The following is a 19,757-nucleotide window of genomic DNA, read 5'->3' as shown; positions in this document are numbered from 1 at the left end:
GTTAGAACGATAACAAGGAATCTTAGTTTATTGGTTTGTGGTTAATGCAACTAAAATATCTCATATTTCAAAAACTGTAGTGAATAAAACATCTCATATTATTACATCATAAAATATTTATTCATATAGGTGTTTACAAACTATAGAATCATACGAGATTTAGGGCATCAACCCGAACATTGTTCTCCTCCATCTCCACAAATTTCATTCATTTGTTCTAGCATCTCCATAGTTGTTCACGTGCCTACTACATCTTCTTCCTCTATTTCATTTCTTTCGAGCAACATCAACAATCCATCTCTAGTCAACTTCTTCTCTATCGTTTCTAAGAAGGTAAGTTTCTTACTCCTCTATATTTTTCTCCCTTGTTCCTTTGATTTTCATCAGTCCTACATTTAAACCGCAATCTCTATTTAGCTAGGGCTTTATTTTTACCAATCCCTTCTAGGATTTTGATGAGGCTTCTTCTTCTTCATCCTTTCAACGGCTACTGTAGGTTTGGAAAATATACAAATCTAGATCTATTCTGTGTCATTTGGGTTTTTTTTTTTATTGCTTCCTACAAGTGGAGTATGAAAACATTTCTTTTCCATTACTGGTTTTCTTTGTAGCGTAGCATTATTTTTGTTATCTTTCTCATGAAAGTCTATAAACGAATAATAAACTTCCATCCTAAATATGTTTATGTTTTCAGAGTTCACTACTGAAAACGAGAACTACGAATGTTTTTCTCATTGTAGTTTTAATGTTCTTTTTTGAAAAATTCTAGGTGGTATTGTAGACAAGTAACACAGAAGAGTTAAGTCACTGAATTTTTTAATTGGCTTAGAGTAAGCCTAGACTTCACTCACTATAGAAAAGAAAAAGAAATAAAAACTTTCTTTAAAACTTATAAGCTAAAAGCAATTGATCTTTTAGTATGTTAATCTTGATAGTTATCTTGTGATAGAAATTGTGCTTCCTACTTAACTAGATTGTGATATCCATAATTTAGTTACATAATACAACTGATTGAGATAGATTTCTATAAGTTAATAGTATTGGTTTTGTGTGTTATCTTCTCCAATTAAGTGATGGGATCTATTTTTGTGATATTCGTATTTATGTTAATGTGCTAATATGTGGTACCATAATTGAGTTTCCTGGATTACTTGTCATTGATGTTGATTTTTCATGAGCTAGATCTTCAAGATGATAAGTCGTTCTTTATTGACCATTGAATAATTTCTATTTCAACAACATAGGTAAATTGTTAGTTCACTTTTTATTTTCAAGTTGTTCTTTTTGTGTAAGTTTAATTTTGCTCTCATGCCAATGTCAAGCGATAGGAGCTCAAGGTAGTGTTTATGAGGTTTTGGTGTCTTCTTTTGATTTTCTCATATATTCGTCGTCTTTTGACTTACTTGAGAAGTTACTTGCTCTTTTTGGGCTATTTCAATGTAGACATCACAACAATTTTCTTGTTATTTATGATAAATGTTGGCCCAAATGTCATTTATTTCCTTGTTAATTTGTTGTTTGGAAAGTTGGCAACTTGTGTAGCAGGTAAACTTTGTTCATTTGCTTATCTCATAATATCGTAGTTGTTTTCCTATTTGATTTGAGATCTTTGTTTTAGGAAAAATATCTCATACATAATGCCTTGGTTCAATTTTTCAGAAACAAAAGTCATCTGGTGGTATCTTTATATCATATTTGGTGGACACTATAACAAATATTACAAATTTTGTTATTTCAACTTTTAATGACAGTATTGGATACTTGATGCATCGAATGTGAATGTGATTTGTATTGATAGTATTGGATAAACAATTGTCTATCGACATAGTCGTTTCTATGGGATGAATATTGTTGATTGATGATTTTGCAAGAGGTATATTCATGAGATGATTTTGCAGTCAATCTGAACTATGAACTCTAGATATTATAGCAGATGAGAGACCTTATGCTGTGTAGATCCACATAAGAGTATTCATCAATATCTTGATTCCATAAAATATTCACATTGACTTGGTCTTGCTGCCAACTGGAATCATTTCTTCTATTGTGGTTTGTTTTCCATAATATATTGATTGCATTCTGTTGTAATTGACCTTTAGTTTTGCAACATGTAGGAACCCCCAGTTGTTGGCTAAGCTTTAAAAATCACTTCACTTGGACTTGGCTGCTTGTATTTTCAGTGGGGGATTGAAAAAAACTAAGTTTTTTCAATTCTATTTCTTCAGGTTATTAATTTTTTCTTGAGGACTGTACTCTATTTTTTTTCTTAGTATAAAAAAATTCTTTAATTAAGGGTGTTTGGTTGATGAAAATTTTGCATTTGTAAGATTGGTTATGGAAATGTAGAGAAAAATCCAATTATGGGTTTGTCTTATACTCTTAATTATTTGTTTAGGAGTATCAGTTTGTGGCTCAACTGGCTTCTTGCTGATATTTTGGCTCTTCTTGTCTGATTTTTCATTTATTATGAGCCCAATTCATCATTCAAAGGTACTATGCTATTAAACTTGCCCTTTCTCTTTGGGGTCCTATCTTCAATCTATGTTTCTTATTTCTGGGTGTGAGAATATGAGTTGTTGGTGTCACCTATCGTTTTAAGTTTTTGGATTGAGCGAAAGTATGATGTAGAATGACGTTTTCTCAATTGGTAGTCACTTGCTAATCAACAACGATGTTCAGAAAGTTCTCCATGTGAAGTTTGTTGGATTTTTGACATGAAAAATCTACAGATTTAGGAAGTAAGTCTGCTATTAATATTTTGTTTTTAAATTTTTTTTATGAGATATTAGGTTTGATTCTTAATGTTGAATTCTGTTTGGTTAGGGAATGGAAATAGGATTTGAATATAGATAACTACTATATGGTTATTCTCAAATACCCTTCTAACTATTATATGGTTATTCTACTTTGTAGTATTTGAATGTTGCATTTTTGTTTTACGATCAAAATTTTCTCTTAAGGAGTGATACACTGAGAACACTACAAGAAAAAGGAGTTCTCTCGACGCCTAAATAGAGCATCGGGAATTAGGTCGTCGGAAGAGACGGTCTCTCCCGATAAAGTAAAGGTCGAGAACCCCCGACGAGTAAAACGTGTTTGACCGTCGGGCGGGGTCGGGAGAGGGATTTGGTTTAAACTAGACTCCTTCTCCTTTCCCCCCCCCCCCGCACTTCCCAAAATTTTCCCTCCTTCTCCATTTTCTCCATTTTTCCCATCCAATTTTTCTTCCATTTTTCCTATCCCATATCTCTCAACTCCTTTTCCTCCCTCTCCCATTTTTCCCCATTTTTCGTCCGCCGCCGCTCCTACCTTCAGTCAGCAGCTGCAATCAATTGCCCGCCGCTGCTGTCGTCTTTTCGCTGGTAATTCTTTCATTTTATTTTTTCTTGTATATTTATTTAAATCATATGTGAAATGCCCATTAAAATGTGTTTCAATATTGTATTCGCTTTTGTTAATTCTCTGAAATTGTTGTACATATCATGCCCATTAAAATGTGTTTCAATATTGTATTCGCTTTTGTTAATTCTCTGAAATTGTTGTACAAATTATGTCCATTAAAATCATGCCCATTAAAATTTCTCTGAAATTTTTTTTGTACAAATCATGCCCATTAATATCTCGTCAATTTTGCAGAATATATTTGTTTTACAATTCTCTGAAATTGTTGAGAGTAATTTTATAACGAACATGTCATATGATGTTGGTTATTTGGAGCCTAAGCATGCATGATTTAACATTTCGAAAATGTTGAATAAATGAAAGACCTATATTAATCTAAAAAATATAAATAAATCTTTAAACCTCCAATTTGGTACTTAACACATTTAATATTTTAAAATATTTTAAAGAATATACAGACATAAAACTAAATTTTGTGTCTAATAGAAAATTGAACTTTAAATTTTGTGTCCAATAGGCTCGTAAATTTTAGAAGATGTTGAATAGATGAAAGGCCTATATTAGACACAAAATTGAAAGCTTGGAGACGTACTAAATAAAACATTTGAAAGTTGTTAAGGCAATTTAAATGGTTTAGGGACCTATGTGTTTATTTTGCCTTAAAAAATGAAAATTATAGAACTCAATGCTTAATAATACTTTGTACTTTGTCTTCTAATCCAGGTTATTGTTTTAGATTACAAATTGGTCAGAAAATATTTATTTTTAAAGATGAATAAAGAATGGATTAAACTAAGAAATAAATTATCAATGGAGTATAGAGAAGGCGTATCACAGTTCTTAGATATGACAAGGTTTCATGTTAATGATTCCGGACGAATAAGATGTCCATGCAAGAATTGTATGAATTCAATTTGGGAAAAGATAGATATTGTGGAGCGACATCTATTAATATATGGAATATCTCCCTCATATTGTGAATGAGTATATCATGGAGAGCCAATAAACTTATCTAGAAGTCATACAAGTCATTCATTTCAGGATGTTGAAGTAGATAGTATAAAGAGTAATGCTGTCGGAGAAAATGAGATGTTGAATCTTATAAATGATTTACAAGTTTCAATTGAAAATGAAAATGCAAATGAAGAAAGAATTGAGAATGAAATGTCCTTGAATGGTCAAGAAAGAGATACCACGAACTTATTCGAGGATTTAATGACCGAAGCATGTAATGAATTATACCCTAGGTGTTCGTAATTTTCGTCCTTGAACTTTTTAGTGAAGTTGATGCATATCAAAGTTTTGAACGGCTGGAGTAACGAATCGTTTAACATGTTGCTGGAATTGTTAAAAGCAGCATTTCCAGCTGACACCTCTATACCTACTTCCTTTTATGAAGCCAAGCGAAAATTGCGTGATTTAGGCCTAGGTTATGAGTCTATTCATGCATGCAAATATGATTGTGTATTGTATTAGAAAGAGTTTGCAGATTTGCAACAATGCTCTGTTTGTGGTGAGTCTCGGTACAAAGTTAATGATGGCAAGGGTAAAAAAATACCACATAAGGTATTGCGTCATTTTCCATTGATACCGAGATTAAAACGATTGTTTGTATCAAAAGAAGGCACTTCTGACATGAGATGACATAAAGATAAGCGAGTTGAAACGGAGGATGTATTGCGACATCCAGCTGATGTAGAGGGGTGGAAACATTTTGATCGTGAATTCCCTCATTTCGCTTTAGATCCTCGAAATGTTCATTTGAGATTAGCTTTAGATGGCTTCAATCCGTTTGGAAATATGAGCACTTCTTATAGTATGTGGCCTGTGGTGATAATTCCTTATAATTTGCCCCCTTGGAAATGCATGAAGGAAACAAAATTCTTCATGTCTTTGCTTATACCTAATCCAAAATCTCCTAGAAAAGAAATTGATTACTTGCAACCGTTGATTGAATAGTTGAAAGAGTTGTGGATAATTGGTGTGCGAACTTATGATTCTGTTGCTGGTGAGTTTTTTCAACTATATGCTACCTTATTATGGACGATTAATGACTTCCTTGCGTGCGGTGACTTATCTGGGTAGAGTACAAAAGGTTATCAAGTATGTCCAATATGCAAAGAAGATAACTTATCCTTCGGGATAAGAGGGAATATATCATTTATGGGACATCGACGTTATCTTCTAGAGAATCATAGTTAGCGTCGAAGTAGACAACATGATGGAAAAGTTGAACGTAGACCTCCACTAGTCGTAATGAATGGAGAAGAGATATTACAACAAATAAATACGCTAAACTTTTATGTGCTTAGCAAACATCCATCGAAGCAAGATAAAAAAAGAAAGCGAATTCTAAACTGGACTAAAAAAAGTATTTTTTTCCAACTTCCATATTGGTCCAGACTATTGTTACGACATAAATTGGATGTAATGCATATTGAAAAAAACATATGCGACAATTTAGTGGGCACATTTTTAAATATTGAAGGAAAGACAAAGGATACAACGAACGCTCGATTAGACTTACAAGATTTGAAGATAGAAAATGACCTACACTTGATACAGGTCGATAACAGATTTGTAAAACCACACGCAGCATACACATTAACAAATGGTGAATAGATTTTGTTTTGTAAGTATTTGAAATCAGTAAAATTCCCTGATGGATTCGTATCTAAATATCACGATGTGTCAATAACAAAGATGGAAAAATATCGGGGCTGAAAACACACGACTGTCATGTGTTACTTCACAGACTACTCCCTATTGGTATTCGAGCATACCTACCGAAGAACGTATCCACTGCTATTGTTGAGTTGTGTACATTCTTTCGTGACTTATGTGCAAAGACAATATGTGTAAGTGATTTGAACAGACTACAAGCAGACATCATAGTCATACTTTGTAAATTGGAGAGAATATTCCCACCTGCCTTTTTCGATGTAATGGTACACCCGTCTTATCCTTGAAATTGGCTATCCTTTTGTCGTGGGGGGTGGGTAGAGTTTCATTACACCCATCTTGTCCTTGAAATTGGCTATCTTGTGTATTTATGAATGTTTACGAAGTTTAATGTGGTAGGGGTGAGGGGTTGAGATAAACCATTTTGGGGACAAATTTGAGTTTTATGTGTGTTGGTCATTGTTTACTCATTTTGTATGTTCTTGATGTTCGGGAGGTTCCATGTTTGTCGTGGGGGGGTGGGTAGAGTTTCGTTACACCCGTCTTATCCTTGAAATTGGCTATCTTGTGTATTTATTAATGTTTACGAAGTTTAATGTGTTTGGGGGGGGAGGGGGTTGAGATAAACCATTTTGGGGACGAATTTGAGTTTTATGTGTGTTGGTCATTGTTTACTCGTTTTGTGTGTTTTTAATGTTCGGGAGGTTCCATGTTTGTCCTGAGGGGTGGGTAGAGTTTCATTACACCCGTTTTGTCTTTGAACTTGGCTGTCTTGTGTATTTATGAATGTTTACAAAGTTTGAATATGTTGTGGATGTTTATCGATATAACATTTCAATGTTTTTGTTTTATTGTAGAATATTGTTGGGAGATGAGCTGAGACAATTGTTGAAGATGATGTATTCAAGAAGTGTTCCAGATGTTGTTTTGATTTTACTTCTTTTATGTATTTGTGATATGAATGTTTATCGACTTCGTTTGGATATTGTAATTTCTAGTATCGACTTCGTTTGAATATTGTAATTTTTTATTTACTTGTTATAATTTGGACTTCATTTTCGTTTTTTTAGTTATGTGAATCTTTATTTGGTTTAATATGTTTTACAGGTTTTCAGATCAAATTTTAAAAAATTACAAACGATATATTAAATTTTAATACTCTCCACACATATAGGATCTCCCGACGCACTTTAAAATGGCGTCGGGAGTAATGGTGGAACTCTGGACGCACAAACGGCGTCGGGGGTTATGGGGGAACTCCCGACGCCATCTATTAGGTGTCGGGAGTTCCTCTCTTGACGAGTTTCTCCCGATCAAAATCACGACGACCGTTTATGCATTGGGAGAGCCTCTCCCGACAAATTTTTCACACTTTATCCCAATGAAATGTGATGTCGGGAGAAGTCAGATTTCTTGTAGTGACATGTTTGTGCTATACATGCAATTTTCTGTTTACTTTAATGTTTTGTTTTTTTATCTTAATGAATGTCCTTGTAATAGTTTTCTACTTCTATCTAATGCATAAAATTGCTTGATTAAAAACCATATTTTTCCATTCGTGAAAGTAATTTATTAGGTTGTTTGTTAACAATGTTATCATAAAAGTTTTGTTTCTCAATCTAAGAGGTTTTATAATTTTTTGTTAACTTTAAAGACTCTTTATCATTAACCTCGGGGCTACATTGTTGAAGGGTTATGTATTAGTTATGAATCTTATGATTTTGAGTTCTATAGGAAATTTTGGGACCATGCATGAGGAGAGGTTTATGTAGGAGGTTTTTTTTTTTTTTTTATTTATTTATTTATTTATGAAGGAGGTATGAATTGTTTCTTTACTTATTAGTTCTCTGGAGTTTGCCTTTTGAACCATAATTTGACTTTCGGGTTGTTGGTGGTTTTTGTTTTCTTTGAAACAAAATATTGAAGAATTGAGAAATTTAATTTTTATGCGACTCTAGAGTTGGAACAAATGAGTTGTAGTTCAAGAGGAGCTAAAAAATAAAGATAAATAGTTGCGAGCGGTAAATTATAATTTGGGACTCTTGAAGGTTTATTTTGATGTAAATCCACTTACTTACATTAAATGTGTATTTAATATAATGTTACAATTATATTTGAAACAATTTGTCAATCTTATGAAATAATTATATTTTTTATATACAAATTGATTTTTATGAAGGAATAATATAACATGCAACGGAAGAATTCAGAATCAATAAGCACTCTAACTATACTTAATTATAGTTTTAAACATGCTACACAAGTAAAGTTCATAAGAGGGTTTGTGTTGTATAATACCTTTGAAGAACTCTCCACGATTCAGCTGGATCTCCACGAATTTGAGCTTGAAACTTCAAGTAGACCACCACCAAGATCTTCTCTACTAAACTCAAGAAGGAATGTGTGATGGAAACACTCAAATTGAGCTGAATTTTGGATGAACTTAGGTGGGTTTTGAGGGTTTTTAAACCAGTAGCCTTTCAGTTTAAAAATTCAGAGACTCTCAATTCTCAACATGAAAGTTCAATATATAAACCAGTTTCATGCATGGAGGATGCCTGCATATAGGACAGCTTCTATTTAGGGTTTTAATTGAAGAGGTAAGTAGAATTGGGTGATAAATCACCCAAATTGAGTTTAGTGGAAATCCACTAACTCAATTAATCATTTTTTTTGTAAAATTGATTTTCTTTATTTAAATAAAATAATTTTATTTACATAATTTAGTTTTATAAAATTAATTTAAATAAAACTAAATTCAATTTTTAATTAAACCTTTTAATTAAATTAAATTATTATTAATTTAATATCTTAATATTAAATTAGTAAAACACCAATTCCACCAATATGATTCAATTTCATAATATTAATATTTAATTCATAATTTAAATATTAATTGATTCTCCAATTTCGTTTAATTTTCGATAAAATTAAACGTTTCAATTGTCTTATATATAATTAATTGAAACCCTAAAAATTGAATTTGAACGTTTTAAATTCATAACCTTAATTTCATCCAAAATTACTCAATTTATTAATCCAATTTATGAGCTAGTAGAGGAACCTAATGGACCTACAGATCATGAGCTCCAAAAATTTGTAATTAATTGGTTAAACTCTTTAAAATCGAATTAATCACTATTCGTTAACTATCAAGGCATACCACTATAACTCGATAGTTGCACTTTCCTCACTGTAGATATATCTCTATCCATTTCAACCATAATCGGTAAGTCGAACCTTCACAAGTCGTTCGTATTTACAGCTGGGTCAAAATTACCGTTTTACTCCTGTAAATGCATCTTGCACCTTAAGCTCCCATTGACTCTCTATTGAACAACTGATTCACAATACCACTATGAATCATGTCCCTCTCTACCAAGAGAGGGTGAGGCCTCGTTGTTCAAGTCTCGGAATCAAATCTTAAGAGAACAACCTATCTGCTAACCCTAAGATGGGTAGGAGTGAATTCCATCTTGCAAGGCTATGTCCCCAGCTATCTATCCGGTCTTATCCCTAAAATGGGAGGCTTATTGAGCAGTGTTGTTGGACTACTCTCACCTATGCAGATCAAAGGATAAACCCGAATAAACAGGAGTTCATAGTTAGCTCAGGATTAAGATCGAGTTATCCTAAGTTATTTTAGTATGAAATAGTCAGTTTTAATAGTAAACGATTGTTATAAAGAAAAATGACTATCTCGAGGTCCAGTCTTATGCAAACTCATTGCATAGGATGCCCCACTCACATGTCTATACATGAATGATCTGTGGATCACATCATTTGTATCAGCATATACAAAATGAGCCGCATCCTGTTACCAGGATGAGATACCCAATTTCATCCGTATACTTATAGACCATTTAGGCTATATACTACAACTTGATCCTATTTATGTCACTATATAAAGTTAAAGTAGTCATACTATAGCCATAAATTTGTTTATTTGGATTTTCATAATAGAATGCAATATTAACAACTTTATTGAATAGAATACTCAATAATATTTTATTGATAAATAGAATGTTTAATATGAATTACAAACTGCGAGTTTTAGGACATCCCCGACAATTATTGGCTATTACGACAAGATTAAAAATCCTACATGTTTTTATAACATTTTTAATTATTATAAAACACGCTATTAAATGTCAATCATAACATTTTCATTATTATAAACAAAGCTATTAAAAGTAAATCATAACATTTATGTAATGTTATAAAATGTTTTCACAACATTAAAATCATGCAATTGAAAATGGACTTTTTATAACTTTTTTATAGCATTGAAAAAACGCTATAAAAAGTAAGAGACTTTCAATAATATTGACTACGGCAAAATGCTTAAAAATGCTATAGAAAGTATTTTATAGTCTTTTTTTATGCTACTAAAAATGCTGTAAAATAGTTTTGACAATGTTTTTTTTCATGCTATTAAAAATGCTATTAAAGAGAACATAACTTTTTTTTGCTAACACTATGAAATATTTCCATAGCATGATAATTCCGCAATAAAAAACGAACTTTTTGTAGCACATGTTATAGCTAACAAAAAACACTATCAAAAGTGTTGGAATTTCCATAACATTATTAAAAGCCTACGATAGCCTTTTTGGTCTGCTATTGTATATGATATTTGTTGTAGTGACAAAAATAGTATAAATTCAATACAAGTTAATTATTACAATGAATAGTGTACATTTATGTGCACAGATTTACACGAAGTGATAAGTCTAAAGTTGATAGAGTTATACCAGTGATAAGTATTGATATCTTTCTATCATTAATAACTTGAAGTGTTAATATTTCAAAGTTGATAACCACTGATAGATTTCCATCACTACAAAGACTACCAGTGATAGTCACTGATAGACTTCTGTCACTTATAGTTTTAAGTATTAATCTTTGAAAGTTGATAGTTTCATTTCAAAGTTAATAGTCACTAATAGAATTCTACTAGTGATAGCCACTCATAGCTATTGATAATCAAAGATTCACGATCAATCATCGTCATAAACAAAGAATCCAACACGAGATGAAGAATTAGTGGAAAGCATTTTTTGAACCTTAGCCACTTAGTTGTTAATTACGGATAACTAATCAGAGTTGATAGCCACTAATTGAAATCCATGAGTAATAAAAAGCAATAGTATTTAAGTGTTAATATTTTAAAATTGTTAGTTGCTTGTAGAAGTTTTATCAGTGATAGTTAAGGGTATTCATGGGTTGGGTTGAGTTAAGTTGAAAGACTTTTTAGAACAAACCTAATTGTTTGGGTTGTAAATTTTTTTTTAACCCAAATAACCCTTATTAAAAAATGAACCCAACCCAACCCAACCATGAAATATTTAGGTTGGGTTGGTTCTGGTTAGTCAGATCATTTATTTAAAATTTTATTCTAAAAAGAAACAAAATGTAAATATGTAAAAATTTAATTTAATTATTTTCATATATTGAATTAAGATTAACAATCCAATGTCCATTTATATAGTGAAAACTTTCTTTCTAAAATACAAAGAAACTACTTTTAAAAGTTGTTGAAGAATAAATTATTAGAAAAATATTGAAAATAAATAAAATTAAAATCAATATATGTATAAATAATTGTGTTATAAGTAATAAAAAAAAATATTTTAAAGTTAATTATAAATTCGGGTTGGTTTGGGTTATATTAGGTGAACCTATGAACCAACCCAACCCATACAATTTTCATTTATTTGAACCCAACCCAACGCAAATGAATTGATAACCCAACCCAAACCACACGGGTTGGATTGGGTTGATCAGTTTTTTTGGGTTATCGGATTTTTTGAACACCCTTAGTGATAGTAATTGATAGCTTAAGTGTTAATCTTTGAAAGTTAATAGTTTTCTCTCAAATTTGATATCCACTTATTGAAACATCAGCGATGACCATGATTGAAGATTATCACCGATAATCAACAATAGACTTGAGTATTAGTTTTTAAAAATTAATAGTCATTGATGAAATTTTATCAAAGAGAGCAACTAATAGTCATGGATGAAAGTCTATCATTGAAAGCCATTGATAGCCTAAATGTTAATATTCAAGTTGATTCTAATTGATAGAAACTATCAATGATAGCTACCGATAGAAGTTATCAATGATAATCATTGATAGAAACTATCAGTGATAGTTGCTCATGGAAACTATCATTCAAATTCAAAAAAACAAGCGCATGAAAATCAATTGGGCCTTTTAGTCTTTCCAGTATTTGAGTCTATTTTTGTGCTATATGTGCAATTTTTTTCCCCTTATGCTACAAATAATATTATTTAGAGTTCGAATGTCATTTATGCCACACCCCTAATATTTTAGTTTAAGAATAAACAAGATTTAAATCCATTATTTAATTAAATTATAATATAATAAATGTTCAATTAACAAAGTAGAAAAGTCTATCCAATTCCAAGATATATTTGATGTATGTAAATCATTTGACTTGCAATAAATAATTAAATAACTAAACAAGATATCATCATTTGTTTAACATTATCTATTTTCTTTCTTTGTTTTTAATTTGTCTTTTTATCCAGTCAAATTTCTAGGCTAATTATAAGTTTAGTGCATCATTATTGTTGGGATGTTTCTTAGGTCCCTATAATTGAAAGAGGCTCAATTTTATTCTTCAGTGAAGGTTAAAATTGACTTATATCATCATAAAATAGGGAGAATGAGTTCATTTTTCTTCGAGTAAAAATAAGTTCACTTAAGAATGGAAACTTTATAGTTTTTTCTAAATTTCTCAAAGTAAGAATAGAAATTATTTAAAATCTTCTTCTCTTTATTTATTATATGAGATAAATCATCTACAGATTTCAACATTCACAATCAAACATTTACCGTTAATAGGAGAAAATTGAAAATTTTAATAATAGATGAGAGATTAAATTGAAAATTTTTAAAATATATGAACTAGTTGAGGGGAAAAAGCTCTATTAGATTAGGCAATCTTCTAATTAAGATTTACTGTCCAAATTATATTCGTGCACGTGACTAAACAAAGTCATCAACTTTAGATATTTGTAATTAAAGAGATTATCCCAAGTCTCTAATAGCATCTTTCATTTATAATTGTTATAGTCAAACAATCAAACATTAATTATGCTCTTATTTTTTTTAGAAAAAAAAAAAGATGAAGAGACTTGCATTAATCTATCCTAACATTGATGTCAGAGATTACATTTTTTTATACGATAATCGGTTTTATATTATATATTTTTTTTTTTTTTTTTTTTTTTTTTTTTTTTTTTAAATTATTCATTCGAATATTAGTGATTAGTTGTGGACATAATCAGAAGCTAGGAGTATATAATTTTATTGGGAACTAGTTTTGATTTGAAAAATACTTTTTACTTAATTTTTGTCTAGGTTTGTATTAATGTGAGTATTTATGAGGCTTGATTTATGTGCTTTGATGGATTAAATATTTTGTGCTTTATTGGTTGGTTCATATCCATAGTAGTTTTCTAATTTTATATTGAAAGAAATATAATTTCACCAAGATTTTTATGGTTCTATTTGCTAAAATAGTTTAGACAATAAAGCACCTGTTATCATTTTGGAGGTCAATTGCTTGATTCTCCAATGCCCATAAGCCAATAAAGTATAGCTCTTATCTCATATGAAAGGAAAAGTTACTTGAACTTTTTTTTCCCTTTAAACAACAAATATTCCAACTCATTACCAAATCAAAAACTTAATCTAACAATACTAATCTCTTTTTAGGAAGAAAAATAATTGTTTAAGTCAGATAATGGTTGGATGATGAATAAGAAATTTTATTTGAAGTTATCATAGCAGTAATTAACATGTATAAGCCAAATTTGAAGGACATAACTCGGTTGCGGATGATCGAATGGTAAAGATCCATTAACCGTTTCTACTCGTTAAACTGAAGAAAAAATCGTACAAATTTTAGAGTGTTATGGGTGATTTTGGATCGAATGATATAATTAACATAAAATAAGGAGTAAAGCAACACGGGCGAGAAAATAACAAGATTTGGGCCAAAATAATACACTAGGCCTATTTTAGGCTTAGACGGAGAGGGTTAGTTAGTGTCAAAGCCCAAGTTAATATGTTTGACCTCATTTAAGGCTAAGGCTTAGCCTTGGGAATAGCTAATGAGGCGTGTCCCTTGCATGGCTAAACTCAAAGCATCACTCTAGCTAGGGCCAAAATGGGCCTAGGGGAAGATGCTCGGCCTCGATTGATCCTAGCCAAACGCAAAACAAAGTACGCCTCCTGACCCAATAAGTTGTATAATTATCCTAAAGCGACTTCAAAACCCTATCAGAACAACTTAGGTCAATCACCTCTTTAAAACACATCATTATAGCTTCATATAAGATAATTTGAATCCTATTCTTAAACTCTCTAACTTTCACATTCTTTCACTCTTTGACTTTAAGTATCGGAGTCTGTGTGGTAAGCAGTACAACGCTAGTGAGCAAGGTTTTCTCTTTTATAGGTCACGTTCTTTCTCTCTTTCAAACAAATTCACTATTAGTATCACGTGAATGTTAGATGCATTTTTTTATGTTTGGATTTTTGCACCAACCTAAAGTTTATTTTTTAAAATTTGCAGGTTAAAATTATAAATTTTAATTGAATACTCTCCTTGAAAAGAAGTTGGACAAAATTACTAAGAAAACTAAGCAAATTACCTAAAATATAGCCTACATAATATCAATCACAAATGACTTAGTTCACCTTTAAATAATATTATGGAAACCCAACTAGAAAGTCAAGCAATTAGAAAAGACATAAAGTTCCTTCTCAAAAAAAAAAAAAAAAAAAAAGTGTTAATTGGACATATCCAAGTTTGATAAAATTGCAAACACCCAACACATCCAACAAAGTCATCACCTACCGGCCACAAAATAATAATAATAATAATAATAAATCAGCCTGCAACGTAAGAGTTTTTTTTTTAACTAAAAAAAATTAGTTCTTAATCTAATTTTAAAAACAAAAATAGATTTTTAAGAACTATGCCCCAATTTAGTAACCATTTGGTTTAATTTAGTTTTTAATTTTTGAAAGTTAAGCCTAGAAACATCATTTTCATATCTAAATTTATTGCAAAGGAAACCTACATGATATCAAATCCTAGGTAAGTGACCACCATAGATTGAACTCATAACTACATAGCTCTTTACCAAATCAAATGTTGAAAACTAAAAAAAGTAGTTCATAAGAACTCGTTTTTGTTTTTGAAATTTGGTTTAGAATTACAACTTTTGTACATAACAAAGATGCAAACTATTATAAGAAAATGAAGGAAATAGATTTAATTTTCAAAAACAAAAAACAAAAAACGAGATGATTACCAAACGGGATCTATATTTTTTTAGTTTTAAAACATGGCTTGATTTTTCAAAACATTAGTAGAAAGTAGACAATAAAATAAGGAAACATAAAGGCAAAAAGGATGTTTAAATATTTGATTTTCAAAAATCAAAAGATTATCAAATGGAGCCTAAAAGATTCATTTTGGCTTAAGCATAATAGGTGATCTACATACGTTTTGAATATAAAAAACTTGAACCTCTACCCATAATTTAAATAAAAAAATTATAACTCAATAAGGTAAAAGATTAAAAGAGCAAAAAGGAAAAAAAAAGGGTAAAAATAACTTTTACCCTAAATTTTATTAAGGACAAGAATAACTCTCTATAGAGTAACACACTTTACAAAGAAGAACTAGTTAAGCATCCATTTACTAATCCAACTTGAAAAAGAGAAATTAAGAACTGCCCATAAAAATACACCATATCATTGACATTTAAGGAGATCATCACAGTAATTACAACCTACAAACACAAGAAGAAAAGAAGAAGAAGAAAGAAAAAGGAATGATATGATGAGAAAATTAGATGAGAGAAAGAGAGAGAGGGAGAAAAGGGTTGAAAATTTGAGAGTGAATTACAAACTAATTTATTGAAAGAAAAAGATGGGGTTGAATTTTAATAGAAATCAAGCCCACTTTGCCATTAAAGACATGCCACCAGCTCCCAGGAGGACAGCAATATAGGATTTGACTTGGAGTTTGATGCTGCCTTGTAGTTTTGGGCCCATAAAATCAGCAGAAAGAAGATCCACTAAAGCCATGTAAATGAGAAGGCCAGCTGAAGAAGCATTTAGCAAACCCACAGTTATGAGTGCACTAGGGCTGTTTTCTTTGTATGTCTTTGATAACCCTATTCCAAGGGCTATCCCAAATGGGGTTGTCACTGAGAAAAAGAATACCATTATTGCTTTCTTCATCCACTTGTATTCTGCCTGCATCAGTATTCAAAACACACACACTTACAAATCAATCCTACATTCAAAATTCTTGAATTTTAGATCCTGTTTGGTAAACAAAAATTAAGCATATAGACACCATTTCCACTACTAAATTTCTTCCTTTGTTATCTACTTTTCAACAATTATTAGAAATTCAACCATTGTACTTAAGAAAGATGCAAATCATGGTAAGAAATGATGATGATCCAAGCTTAATTTTCAAAAACAAAACCCAAAAATCCAAATGGTTACTAAATGAGACTTAGGGTTTTGTTTAAGGTTTTTAGGATTTGATTGCTTGATGAGGATGTCCTATATCTTTTTGAAGAATAATTTTGTTTTGGGTAGTACTTTTCTTTTTGAGGTATGGTTAATGGCCTATATATAGGAACCTAAATAATCTAAAGGACCCAAAAAAAGATAGGGAAAAAAAACTTGTTAAAATACTTTTACTGATTTAATAAGAAATATCTCATAGCATATGGGAGAGTCACCATTTGCTTGAATCCAATTTTTAAAATGGAAAGTTGAGAATAAAATTTTAATCTAACATTTTGTTTTGATTTAGGGCATGTTTAGGAATTGGGGGTGATTAAAAAATATGCTTTTAGTCATTTAAAATCCATTTTGATTATGTGAAGATTGCATTTAAACGAGTAAAATTAAATAATAAAGGAGTTTTGAGTGATTAAAAAAAGGAGATGATTTTAATAATTTTAGAATCACTTCCAAATGTTTACTGTTTACTTCACCAAAGATCGTAGAACCTTTGATATTTTGGACGAAGATTATATGAGTTAAAAAAAAAGTTTAGGTTGCCTTTTTTTTCAAATCAATATAATGATCACTATATTAATAAGTGGGGAAAGGAGTCATGGTTTGGATGATAAGAACATGTTTTAGGGTTTATTCAACGGATGGTTTACAAGGGCATGGACTTTCAACATAGATGGTAATTTAATGTCTAATAAATAATCCATTGACATATCATATAAAAACTATTATTAAATATGATGTGTGGCCAATAATTGATATTGGTATCGATATCGTACAATATAGATTGACCATAGGAGCTACTTTGAAATTTACTTTAAAAAATAATAAATAAATAAATAAAGACAATGTAGGAAACATCTTAAATACACTCGTATTTATATATCTCACTTACATTATATATAAATAACGAATTAAAATATTTCAAAAGAAGTAAAAAAGAAATTTTCAATATAAGTTAAATAAATAAATGTTTTAAAAGTAATAATTTCTCATACACAAGTAAAATAAAATGTTTAAAGAAATAGTAATGAATTACCTGGAGAATGCAGCCACCAAGACCCATCCCTTCAAACATTTGATGGAAACAAAGAGCAGCCACTAGACCTTTGATTGTGCAAGTGTCATTTGTTGCTCCTAGTGAAAGTCCAATCACAACTGAATGAACCACAATTCCCAATTCCAAAACCTAACCACAAGATTTAAACACAATACAAATCAAGAATCTTTCTTATTCAATAAGAAGGGGTGGTAATATGATTCAGATTTTGATGATATATGATTTAACTGGTTGAGTTATATTTAGGTTTAAAATATTTTCTTCTTTTTCGTTGAATAGCAATAAATGAAACAAAAGAAAAATAGAAAGAGAATGAGAATAAAAATGTTTACCATGGCAACAACACGATAACGCAAGAGTTGAGAACCAACATTAGATTCTTTTGCGTCCCTATGATGGTGGCCATGGAAATGGCCACCACTGACCACAGGCAACTCACGATCATCTTCTCCTCTCGGCGCATTCTCAGGCATAACTTCGTTATGTTTTTTGGTATATAAACTAGTAGCCATAGAATCCACCATGAGAGTGACAATGGCTGATATCATGGCGACGAAACCTGAAAAGGGAAACTTATGCCATGGATTGTCTTGGAGACAATTCGACCAAAGCATGTCGAAAGAATCAGGCAAAACGTGCATGAAACCGGTGGCAAGAATTATGCCAGCTGCAAAGGCTTTGAGGATGATGAACATGTTTCTATCGGGGTGCAACATTGGGATCGATCGGGTGACGAGAGGCGAGCCAACACCGATAACGCTCGCAATTAGGATCGAGAAAATGGCGATGATTTTAAGACGTAAAGCTTTGTCTTTATTGGTGCAAGAATTGTTTGTGGTTTCACATTCATCAGATTGTGAAACGGCTTGGGTTGTGAGAAAACAGATGAGAAAGAAGAGGATTGAGATGAGCTTAGTGAAGGATGCCATATGATTTTGACTTTTGGCTTCTTTCAAGTTTTTTTTTTTCTCTACTTGATTTGGATTTGTATGTGAAAATTGATATCTCAATTTCCTCGAGTTGTGGAATTTTGCACAAGGACAACTTATTATTTATATACAAACCCCAACAACAAGGGGATTCTCTCATCAACCCTCCAAAAGGTATTTTAAATCAAACGTTTCTATTTTTGTTGCCATCATGTGCTCTCCATTCTTTTTATTTTATTTTTTAATGCAACTATCTCAATAGCCCAATCAATGAGTTTAATTAATTAACAAAGTATATTTTAATAAAAAAAAATCAGTTCATCAAGTTTTCATAACCATTATTTTCCTATCTAGCTCAAACTTTTGTCCTTTTTCCACAAATTTGATTCCTACATTTCATATACATACATCTCGTTATCACAAATTTTGCCTTATCAAACTTTAAGCTATCAAACAAAAAGTCATAAAAAGTATAGTTGTGTTTTCTCTAGTTTTACACAATAAGGAAGGCCTTTTTTTTTTCTTCCTCCAAATCCAAATAAATATTCAATTGTAGCACATAGTTTCAATAGTATTATTTAAGTGTTTTTTTTTTGTTAATGAATACCCTAAAATAATAAAGTTGTGAAATTGACAATAAATTTTTAAAAAATAGGGTTTGAATTTGGAGAAGGCAAAGTACACACCAAAGTACATAGAGATGTGTGTTTATAAAAAGAATAGGGGAAGAGGTTGAGATTGGGAAGGCTTGTGGGTAGCGTTAGGCAAAGGGCAAAGGCATGCATGGTTGTGTGTGCTTTTGCTTTCTATGTCAAGTTGGGAAGATCTCCTATTAACAAGGTAGAAAATGACTTGGAAATATTTCTTTTTACAAATCTAGGCCTCACTCCCCTTTTTCTTAGAAAATGAAATCAATTTAGGCTCTATTACATAAATTTTACTATTTTATTTTGTCTTTTAATAAAAATAACGACCATAGAAACTATTTTTAATATTTGTTTGTGAGTTTTTAAAAAATATAGAATATGAGTTTGGACATTTTAATATTTCATTATTGTGAGTTTCGTTTTGTTGTCGTAGTTTGATATTTGAACTT

General features: G+C 30.9%; 1 protein-coding gene, 1 long non-coding RNA gene and 1 pseudogene across 7 annotated transcripts; 2 read left to right on the top strand and 1 right to left on the bottom strand.

The window, feature by feature from the left end:
• Nucleotides 1-210: 210 nt before the first annotated feature.
• On the top strand, nt 211-7,143 carry LOC120082854 (uncharacterized). 6 transcript variants are annotated; one of them, XR_016531183.1, is made up of 5 exons: nt 211-333; nt 2,115-2,225; nt 2,396-2,738; nt 2,961-3,362; nt 6,942-7,143. It is a non-coding gene; the product is annotated as an uncharacterized LOC120082854 (long non-coding RNA). The 6 variants fall into 6 exon arrangements; XR_016531181.1 differs by having other exon boundaries at nt 2,914-3,362; XR_016531182.1 differs by lacking the exon at nt 2,961-3,362.
• Nucleotides 3,374-6,639, top strand: LOC150034499 (uncharacterized; annotated as a pseudogene).
• An 8,722-nt stretch (nt 7,144-15,865) lies between the features above and the next one.
• Nucleotides 15,866-18,755, bottom strand: LOC120083318 (fe(2+) transport protein 1-like). Its single transcript, XM_039039017.2, has 3 exons — nt 18,065-18,755; nt 17,712-17,861; nt 15,866-16,393 (listed from the first exon to the last, which is right to left on the bottom strand). The coding sequence occupies exons 1-3, from the start codon at nt 18,659-18,661 to the stop codon at nt 16,088-16,090; spliced, it is 1,053 nt and encodes a 350-aa protein (XP_038894945.2). The 5' UTR covers nt 18,662-18,755; the 3' UTR covers nt 15,866-16,087.
• Nucleotides 18,756-19,757: the final 1,002 nt, after the last annotated feature.

Source organism: Benincasa hispida, chromosome 8 (assembly GCF_027475165.1).
Source record: "Benincasa hispida cultivar pf3 chromosome 8, pf3_genome.v1.1, whole genome shotgun sequence".
NCBI lineage: Eukaryota > Viridiplantae > Streptophyta > Magnoliopsida > Cucurbitales > Cucurbitaceae > Benincasa > Benincasa hispida.
This window is presented reverse-complemented; position numbering and strand designations above follow the sequence as displayed.

Coding starts and splice junctions, on each gene's coding strand:
- LOC120083318 (XM_039039017.2), bottom strand. CDS start 18,661: ATGGCATCCTTCACTAAGCTCATCTCAATCCTCTTCTTTCTCATCTGT. Junction 17,862..18,064: donor GTTATCGTGTTGTTGCCATG/GTAAACATTTTT, acceptor TCTTGTGGTTAG/GTTTTGGAATTGGGAATTGT. Junction 16,394..17,711: donor TTGGTGGCTGCATTCTCCAG/GTAATTCATTAC, acceptor ATACTGATGCAG/GCAGAATACAAGTGGATGAA.